Raw genomic sequence first — 10593 nt, forward strand, 5'->3', positions numbered from 1 at the left:
ATTACCGTTTTTTTTACTTTTAATAAAACTATTTGTAAAATAAAAATTATAATGTGTACACTAATTATGGTCGTTACAATTTTCATAATATTGATAATAAAAAAATATAAAATAAAACCAGTTTGATTTTGGTTTAGTGCGTATAGCAAACTTTACTTATGACTATTTTGATTGTTGCACTTAAAATATTTGTATAATTCGTATGTATGCGAGTTTGGAGTTTATTATTATTATAGATTTTGTTTATACTTAAACTAGCGTTGATCTGATTCTTATATCTATGGCTTGCTAATATTTTAATTCGACTTTTTTGTGGTTCTCAAATTCTAACATATATATCTGAGTAATCAACAATATTTATTTTTCCTAAAACTATTTCAATGCAAATATTACTTGACAGAATCAAAATATACGTAATTTATAATAGAATTATGCAGCAGCAGAAGATCTAATTATGCTAGCTAATAGAATCAACAAAAATGAAGAAACCAACCATTTATTAGTCCAATAACTGGTCATTATTGTAATTGAAACAACTACCACACAAATAGAAATAGATTAAAGTAACTATGAGTTTGACCTAAGGCTGCGTACTATAATTTGTACCAAATATAGCACTGTTCACCTTCCAAATTTTTGGGAAACTAAAGAACAAAGACACACTTAGAATATTGAAGTCAGAAACCTTCTGATATTAAACATGCAGCTGTCAGGTAAAGGTGCAGACCAGGTTTTTGTGAAAATAACCTTTACCTTCTTCAATCCGAAAAGGATTTCATTTTCTATTGTCATTGTCATGATGATAACCAGCATTTTCGTTCAGCCTCAAGTTGTTCGGATAAAGGATTTGACCACCCAACAGCAACTGAGGCCGAGCTTCAGTTCCAACATTGGCTGGAGAAGAAACTGTTGTTTCACCGAGAGATAACGGTGGAATCTGTGGTGTCTGAACACTGGTAGGCCTAAAGTTTTGAGCTAACAGATTAGACCTCTCATTGTGAAATTGAGCCATAAGTTGTGCATTCATTGTGTTGAAGTTGGTATTCAGTTCCCTTGGACGAGCACTATTCAAGGGGGGAAGTGAATGAAAAGCTCCCGTTGAAGACCCTTGAAAGTAAGGACCAAAGGTACCATTTGAGGATGGCTTGATCCTTCCCCAGTTGAGAGCTTGATTACCCTCAAGAAGTTGAATGGGAGGAATGCCAATTCTAGCGCTAGGCCTATGAATTGGAACTTTTGCCCTTGGAGGCTGAACTGTGGGGAGATTCACGGTTGAGTGAAATCCATTTCCATGTGATGCATGAAGTGTTGATCTGTCAGCTGTCACTGGAACCATGTAACTGCTTGGTATATATGGTAACATTTTAGAAGCCACCTTTTCCCACTTCTCAGATAATTCTCTTGCAGTTTTGTTCCTTATAATTTGCAAATCTGGATCTACAAATTTGACATGCCAGTTACCTAGACCATACTTTTTAACAAAACTCAACAAAGCCTCAAGTTCCATCTCAGACCAATCATCATCAACGTCTTTGTAATTTAGAAACCCTGGACGTGTCCTTGAGGTTCTAGAGCCAGTATTTCCATAATTTGATGCAGAATATTGAGCTAAACCATTCTGACAAAAATCATGAGGTTGATCTAGTTAGCATGGTGATGAAAGGTTTTCATCAAAATTACAATGAGATTAAGTAAACTTAGTACCTCTAAATTGGATGAAGAGTTGAAAATGTTTTTTTCCTGAGTAGCACGATCCATTGGAGATGAACATTGAACATTTACATCTAGAAAGGAAAATTGCGCTTAGTTATTGCCCAGTTTTAAGGTGATATCATATCACAGTCTGTATTTGATTTTGTTTTATAACATGTCATTGTTTTGATTCCTTACCTTTCCAAGGTGAAGCAGCATTCACCGCAGCAGCAAGTTTACTGCGCATAATTGTCTCAAAGTCGAAGAGATTATTCAATGATCCTGAACATTTAGGGGTTGTGTTCATCAGTACCTTCTCTTTCCCTTTTGTACTTTGCGTAGGTGCAGCTGATTCTGAACTGTCAAGGACTGTGTTCATCCAAGTAACTTTTTCTTTTCCTTTTGCAGTTTGATCCGGTGAAGCTAAACCTGAACTTTCAAAGGGCTCCTTCTGTGTGTTCATCGAAGTAACTTTTTCTTTCCCTTTTGTAGTTTGATTCGGTGGAGCTTCAAAGGGCTCCTTCTGTGTGTTCATCGAAGTAACTGGTTCTTTCCCTTTTCTAGTTTGATTCGGTGAAGCTAAACCTGAACTTTCAGAGGGCTCCTTCTGTGTGTTCTTCGAAGTAAATTTTTTTTCTTTCCCTTTCTTAGTTTGATTCGGTGGAGCTAAACCTGAACTTTCAAAGGGCTCCTTCTGTTTGTTCATCGAAGACAATTTTTTCCCCCCTCTTATAGGAAGCTTCTCACTGCTAGAACATATTTTTTACCTTGAAGACAGTGTTTTATTTAGCACACAAACAAAACAAACACTTAGGTTGTGGACTTACCGTTTCCTTGTTTTGTTGGGGTCTTTTCCAGCACACGCTGCTAATTCTGTTCGAAGCATTTCAGTTGCATGCGGTTGAATTTGTAACAAAGGGTTTATAAGACATTCAGTGGATATCTTTCTTATTGTCTCCTCTGAGTTGGTATACCTGTTGATTGATTCCATGGTATAACAAACTTTATTACAACCATCGTTTTCAAACAGAAGTGTCTCAAACAACCTAAGTAGATGGTGAAAAGTATTGACATGGCTAAATAAGGAAATGGTCTCACATAAATTCTGAAGGAAAACAAATATTTCATTCAAAAGAGTAAGAATATATAAAATAAGGATAATAATAAAAAATATAAAACACTAAATAAATAATCAAGCTGCACATTATTAAAAGAAGGGAAAGTAGTACCTAAGCAGCATAAGTTCCGAAATCTTATTTTCTTCGACAGTTCCTCTTTTATTTCCAACTTCACTTTCATCTAATTCAGTTGGTTCATTGGGCTTGCGATTGTGGGGCATAAAAATCATTAAAGGCCATAGCAGTAACAAATATTATCCATGGAATATATATATATATATATATAAATCAAAACTCTAAGCATAAGAAAAATGGTTAGACAAATTTCATACTAAAAGCATACCTCGTCAACTGAGGTGAAACTCGAGGACTCTGGCTTAGCAGCTTCATATTCAGACAATTCAGACAATTTTGCTTTCTTTTTTTCTTTTGAATATATGGAACGACTCAAGGAGGATTTTTTATGCTTCTTTTTTCTCTTCAATTTCTCTTTTGGCTTTGAAAGATCTTCATGGTGTGATCCATCAGGAATAGCCTTCAGATGAAAACAAATCAAAGCAAGTGTACATTTCAAGAAATCAAACTAATTTTTCCCATAACAAAGCATTTCAAGTAACTATAACTATAACTTAGGCTAATAACCTTTCTAAAACATTTGGTTATTTTGAGAAATACATTGATTAAATTGGTTTATATGAATGGAAATGAAGGGTACCTGAACTTTAGAAGTTAATAACATGTTTTGTGAAAATTACTATTGCTGATGGAGTTATTTATATATATGCAACCCAAAGTTTTCATTATCATTATTCTCATGGAAAAAACAAGTTGAAAAGAAAAAATAGAAAACCATTTTAATATAGTATTTATTCATCGTGACACTATCTTGAGCATAATATAACGAGTGAAAATTAATAATGTAGTGATCAAAGGGTTTATTATATTAAGGCATAACATTCAACATATAACTTTAATTAAGAGATAAATAAAATATTTATCGTAACTATACGTTTGATTATAATTGTGACAAGTCATGTAGTCCTATACTTTTATCTGGCCACTGATTGTTAAAATAACCGAGCCTCTGTATGAATTTTGAAAATTTCCAAAAATACAAGGTATACAATTTAGAAATTAAATAATTGAAGAACATAAAATAATTACAAAAATAAAGTTATTTTTTTCAATGGTAAGAAAATAAAAGGTTGAGTTAATATATGTTTAAAGAGACATTATTTTTATACAACCACTAAATATTGTAGAGGTTGTTAATATATGACCATTTAGGGTATTGAATGAATTGAAATAATTAAGGGTTAATTATTCTATCATAATTGAAGCATCAATCCATGTAGCTAGTTTATCAAAGGAAGAAATCAAAGTCATTACGAAAAAATTGATATTTAGGAGTAATTATCAAAACTTCTTGAGGATCGCGAAACAATTGAATTTCGAAAATCTTACGATGTCAAGACAAAATGTTAAGTTAATTATTTCATGTGAAACACAAGATTGGGGATACATTCACTAAGTTTTTTAAGTATGAAGATTTAGAGCAAAAGTTGGTGAGTATTAAAAAATTGAATAAGGATTTTCTAATTAAGGGAAAATACTAAGTTAATGTGTATTGAGGGACATAGTTCTTGTTTAACCACTCGTATTTGAAAGATCATTAATATTATGAATATCAAAAGACAAAAAGCTTACTGCATCCTCCCCTAGAGCATGCTCTACATTGTCTGAACTGCGATCAACACTGCTCTTACTAGCTTCTGATTTTGAAGACATGTCTTCAAGATTTTCCTCTTAATAAACTCAGAAACCTTGGTATTATTTTTCACTGTTTATCTACAAATGAAAGAGTAAAATCATGAGAACAAATTGTATGTGTTAGAATAATCAATAATCAATTTCACTGGAGGATTGCCAAATCTGAATGAAAAAGAAGAGTTCATATAACTATTAGTAACATTACAATCCTGTGAGAACATGTGTAAAAATTCCCATTTACGTATATTTAATTAACAAAATGCCAAATTAAAAGTTGAATTTAGGGCTAATACATGTACAACAACTAATATTTAATATATATATATATATATATATATATATATATATATATATATATATATTGATGGCTATATAAGTAACCAATGAATGTTTGAGTTTATATTCACAAAATACTACCATGTTTCCTAATGTAAAATGATACTTTTGTACTAATAAAAAGTTGAAATTGAGATTAATACATCAGTTACAGAAGAGACTGTCAGTAAAAGAATGGGTGGGGTAAAAGAAAGCAGTCAGTAAAATTTTTAATGGCCCACATAATTAAATCTTGACTAAATAATAAATCATAATAACATATTAATTTACACGAGTAGCTTAACCTATCAAAGATAACTATAACGTTTTCACAAACCAGTGGCAAAAATTAGAAGGTGCTGCGTGTCTCTCTCTCCCTCTCCCTCTCCCTCCCGCTCTCTCTATATATATATATATATATGGATGAAAATAATTCTATTAAAATTTAATTAGTAGAGATCTGACAGATCTTGCAGACTCTGAAGATCTTTGACGAAAAAAATTCATTGATAAGGAGTGAAGGTTCAAAGGTTGAAAAGAAGTGAAAAAAATTGATTTGGCCTTGTTTATTGTGAATCTAACACTGAGTATTCTAAAGTCTAAAACTTGTGGAAAAATTCATGATCGAAGGAACGAAAAATCCAGCACCCTCTTTGAGCATGAAGTGGAGTGTAACAGGTGATTAAAGAAACAAGAAAAAAGTGACAGAAACTATTGATCTTGGTGAACAAAAGAATTGTACCGAAATGAGAAACGGTGAAAAATCTGCATGTTTGCAAAGACAGTGGAAAAGCAAAAGAAAAAAGATTAACTGTGAAGGAGAATTAAAGAAGATGAAAGAATGAAAAATGAAGAACGAACCTTGAATAGTTATGGCTAAGAAGAAGAAGAAATAATGAGAGAGAGGCAAAGAAAGGAAAGAAAAGAGAGTGATAATTATGAAAGAGGGAAAGAGAGAGTGTGAGATTTTAAAGAGAGTAGAGAAGGGGTGAAGTGCATGCATATGGGTATGAGACATAGTGCTAAGGTGGTAACTGGCAAGAAGCGCGTTCACACTTGGTTTTTTCCAGAGCCATTTCAGTTCTTAGCTGGAAATTGGTTCTAAAGGGAACGTTAAAGTGTAGGATATTAGGGATCTGCCATGTTTAACTTGACAAAATGACAAAAACCATGAACTCAGAAACGCTTTCAACTTCAATGAACTGCATTTCTTTAATTATCTCATTAATGTCTTTCTCTCAAAATTAATTCTTTTCTCTACCCATTAAACCGTATATAAATTTAATATGGATAATTATGAGCTTTTGTTTCCACATAAGATAGCTATCCCCACACACACATAATAAATAATAAATATAAATATATTAATTACACCATTATTTTTACATAATAAATATAAATATAGTAATTAGACCATTATTTTTTTTTTCTCTGTAAAACATGGGTCCACGCCTTTTAAATAATTATTTTTAATAAGTTGACACTATAATATCTTTATAATGTCACATATGGGCTTCTTTGTTATGGCCCTTTTTTCAAAATAATGTTTTATTTTGGTTTTTAGCTGCTTCCTTTTTATGTTTTTCTCCAAATCTAAATTTGGGTTAAGCTAAATTCGAGGGGAAGGTAAATTTTGGGTTAAATGGAAAATATTATTTTTCTCGTTCGAAAATGATAAGAAAATAATTTTTTTATTGAGTCTAATGTATTTTACTTTCCACTCACCTATGGAATGAAAAACAAGGTAGAATATGATAAAGTAACTGATATTTTTCTAAATTATTATTGTGCATAATAAATGTATGAGTAAGTTTATAATAATATAATTACTAAATTTTAATTTATTCATTTTTAACTGTAAAAATCACAATTTTCTTTTATTTCCATGCTACTTTCTCGAAGGAACAAATTAGGGATGTTTAAAAAAATTTGTACCCATAGATATTCGTAGATAAAATCTGTAACGGTAGGAAATAAATATTGTAAATGGATATCCGCGGGTAACGGATACATGTATTTTTTATACCTACATGTTAAAAGGGCAGATACAGATATTATAGTATCCGTACTCGTGAATACTCGTACCCGATATACTCTAATTTAAATTAAAATAATTAAAAAAAACATGATTAAAATATTGACACATTGATTTTGAATGGGTTATTTTTTATCAATTGATTTCAAAAAATCTTCATTTCTTTGTAAACTGTCATTTAACACTATTTAAATGAGTTATTTGTACTTTGTGTAAAATTCATGAATGTTATACACTGTATTTTTATTTGAATATATGCTTAGAATATGTTGTTAAATATTAAAATTTTTTTATAAATATCCAAAGAGATACTTGTGAATATTAAAAAAGTATACGGCTACCTACAGATAAGAGAGAACTACTATCCTTACCATACCCGTCTCGTTCACATCCTTGTAACAAATATATATTTATTGCCCTATTACATTCCTTTCTCACACTTTATTTCACCTACTTTTCCTATATAGGTTATATTTATGGTAGTAAACAAAGACAGAATTATTTCCTTTTGGAAATTAATTTATTTTATTCGTTTTTTTTATATTTTTATAATAAATAGTGTAGCAAAAAAATTGAAAAATTAATAAAATAGGAAAGTATAATAAGTAATTATATAAATAACAAGAGAACGTTATTTAAATAGAGTTTGTGGATAGACACATATAAGAATATTCTGGAACTGTTTGTACAAATTTTGTTTCGTAATCATTTTTTTTCCTATAGAATTTGACTACATTTTCATTTACACAGATGATCATTTTCTGAAATTTGTCATGTAAAAAACGATAAACTTATAAATATTGTCGTTTAAAATGCAATTAGCGTAGAAAAAGAATGAAAAGTTATATATCTTTGAAAAGAATTTAGCTTTTCTAAGAAAATTATTTAGCGTATATTTAGCATTTCCACCTTGATCGAAACAATATTATAATTAATTTGGCATTCAATAACATTAGAGATCATTTAATCACTTTGGCAATACACATTAATTTATTTATGACATTAAATAATAATATTGTTGTTTTCTGAAGTAACATTTATTTTATTATATAAAAATATACTTTAACGTATTAAAACTTTAATGAGAAGATTATATATATATATATATATATATATATATATATATATATAATAAGTAATATTTTATTTACAAATAAAGAATAGTGTTATCACTATAAAAATATTTATTTTAACCAGGGTTATTTAATTGGAATTATCAAAACTTATGTATGTAACCTGGTCCAGTTACAATTTTGCCCTAATTTTTAAGGGTCTATTATAATCAGATGGATCTAAAGGCTGGTCCATAGGGTGCCAAGGCCCCTAAAGCAAACACCCTAATTCTACACTCACTTGCGAAAACAGTCACTTTACACTCTCCTTTGAATTGCTTTCAGAAGATCTGCTAGGGTTTGGACCTCCTTTCTCTTCCCGCTAGCTCAACTCTGTTCCTACATCACGTAAGTGGTCCTCAACTCGTACACTTTTCTCCCTAGTCGTATTTTCGTGTTTTCAATTTGGGTTCACCGTAGGGAGCTTGTCTTAAATCCGTTCCACTATTTTTCAGCTCTTGAATCCACTCCTAGAGCAATTGTGCTCAACTGTTTGGGTGTCGAAGTCTTCTACTAGCCCTTTCCAGGTAAGGGAAGTTAGGGTTTCACATTTTCAAGTCATATCTGCCTATTGTAGCTTCGTTTTTGTGTTTAAAATGCTTGGGTGTTATTGTGATTGCTTGTAACATTGATAAATGTCGTTTGGTTCTTGGATGTTTGGTTGTTGCATGAGAAAACAATGGTGAGCACTGGTTTTCTCGTCCAAGCGAGCGTGTCTCGCCTAGGCGAGACTAACAGAGGCTCGCCCAGGTCTTCTACATGAGTTGTTGCTCAAGCGACGAGACTTCATTTGGAGTGAGGTGTAGTCTCGCTCAGGTGAAGAGGTCTCGCCTAAGCGAGAGAACGCGAAGGCCACTGTTCCCACTTTTTTTAGCTCTCGCTTAGGCGAAAGGAGCTCACCTGAGGGAGAGAACCCTCTCGCCTGAGCGAGAGAACCCTCTCGCCTGAGCAAGACCTTTCAACCTGAGCGAGAAATGGGCGAGAATATGTCCAGGTCCTGTTTTCTCATTTGTTCTTGGATGTTTGCCACATGTTTGGTTGAATTACTATGTTAAAGCATGGAATGGGTGATTTTGCATGTATTGGATGATTTATGAGCTGAAATTGATAAGTTTGGCATGACTTTGCTATGGGACATGAAAGGATGATTAGTGATAAATTGTTGGCATGAATGATAATATTGCGTTGGTTGGTGAGACATGATTTTGGTATAATCAGGACCTAATTCTACGAAGTTTTCGTGGTGGTGCCTCATGGTCAGGACGTAATTCCATGAATCTCTAAGTGAGATCTCATGGTGGTGCCTCATTGGTCAGGATGTAATTCCACGATGGTTACATGGTGGTGCTTGATGGTCAGGACGTAATTTCATGATCCTTGTTAGTGGGAGTTCATGGTGGTGCCTCATGCTTAGGACGTAATTCCACGAGTTTTGTGATAGTGCCTCATTATATAATTTAGTAAGGATTCAAATAAGAATTGTATCCTGACACTCTAAAGAGTCAGTTAGTCTCACGTAGAGCGTACTGACTCAAGTGGTGAGAGTAGCAGGAGGCCCTAGTCTTTGGCAGGATAATGACCTTAGATGTTTGAAGGCTAACCTTGTGAATGGTAGGGTGAAACCCATTGGCAATTGGCTCTGCAGAGCAGTAGAGGTCACCACAAATGCAAGCATCTGGTGAATCCGACTAATTATATGTATCCGGATAATCGTGTCGTGAGTCTTAGTGTTTTGTTTGTGAGTCTTCACATGCTTGGTTGATGTATGTATCTTTGTCTATAAAATTGTGAGAAATAGCATGATAAACCATTTTTCTACTCTAGCTTACCCTTTCTGCTTGTTGTATGTTCTATGTGTGGTTTTCTCTTTTTGCAATAATCATCAATTTATTGATGGGAGCAGATGTGAAAACTCCTCATGGTCAACAGGGTAATGGAGATTCCATTGCATAGCTTATCTTGGGTCGGACCCCAACTTTTTCTGAGTTTTCTTTAGGGATGTAGCCCATGTATTTCTTTGCCCTTAGGGCACTTACTTTATTGTTGTTAGATTTTTTTTCTCTGTCTTGTTATTGGCATTGTGGTGTGCCTTAGTATTTCATTTTTAAGTACCTTGGATATTTGTAAGGAGTGACTTTGGCTTTATACTCCAAAACTGTGCTTCTTATATCACTCATCGTAATGTTTCATTCAATTATTATTATTTAAATGGGACATTACACCCTGGTGGCCCGGTCAATTTCTAATGGATTTTCCAAAATTTAAAATGCAATTAACATAAAAAAAGAATGAAAAATTATGTATCTTTCAAAATAATTTAGTTTTTCTAAGAAAATTATTTGCTTTTCCACCTTAATTACATTGTTTGGAACAAATTTGGCAGTGCATATATTAATTTATTTTATCTCACTAATAAGAAGTTATTATTTCCAGAATTACCATTTATTTTATTATTGTACAAAATATGTTTTTAAGGATGTCAACATTAATATATATATATATATATATATATATATATATATATATATATATATATATATTATTTGCAAAT

General features: G+C 32.1%; 1 protein-coding gene across 1 annotated transcript; it reads right to left on the reverse strand.

Annotated features, from left to right (window-relative positions):
• Positions 1-522: 522 nt before the first annotated feature.
• On the reverse strand, positions 523-4598 carry LOC114187977. The gene is made up of 7 exons (XM_028076443.1): positions 4518-4598; positions 3154-3345; positions 2922-3013; positions 2520-2666; positions 1891-2438; positions 1705-1784; positions 523-1618 (listed from the first exon to the last, which is right to left on the reverse strand). The coding sequence occupies exons 1-7, from the start codon at positions 4596-4598 to the stop codon at positions 776-778; spliced, it is 1983 nt and encodes a 660-aa protein (XP_027932244.1). The 3' UTR covers positions 523-775.
• Positions 4599-10593: the final 5995 nt, after the last annotated feature.

The sequence above is a fragment of the Vigna unguiculata genome, chromosome 1, assembly GCF_004118075.2.
Source record: "Vigna unguiculata cultivar IT97K-499-35 chromosome 1, ASM411807v1, whole genome shotgun sequence".
NCBI classification, from domain to species: domain Eukaryota; kingdom Viridiplantae; phylum Streptophyta; class Magnoliopsida; order Fabales; family Fabaceae; genus Vigna; species Vigna unguiculata.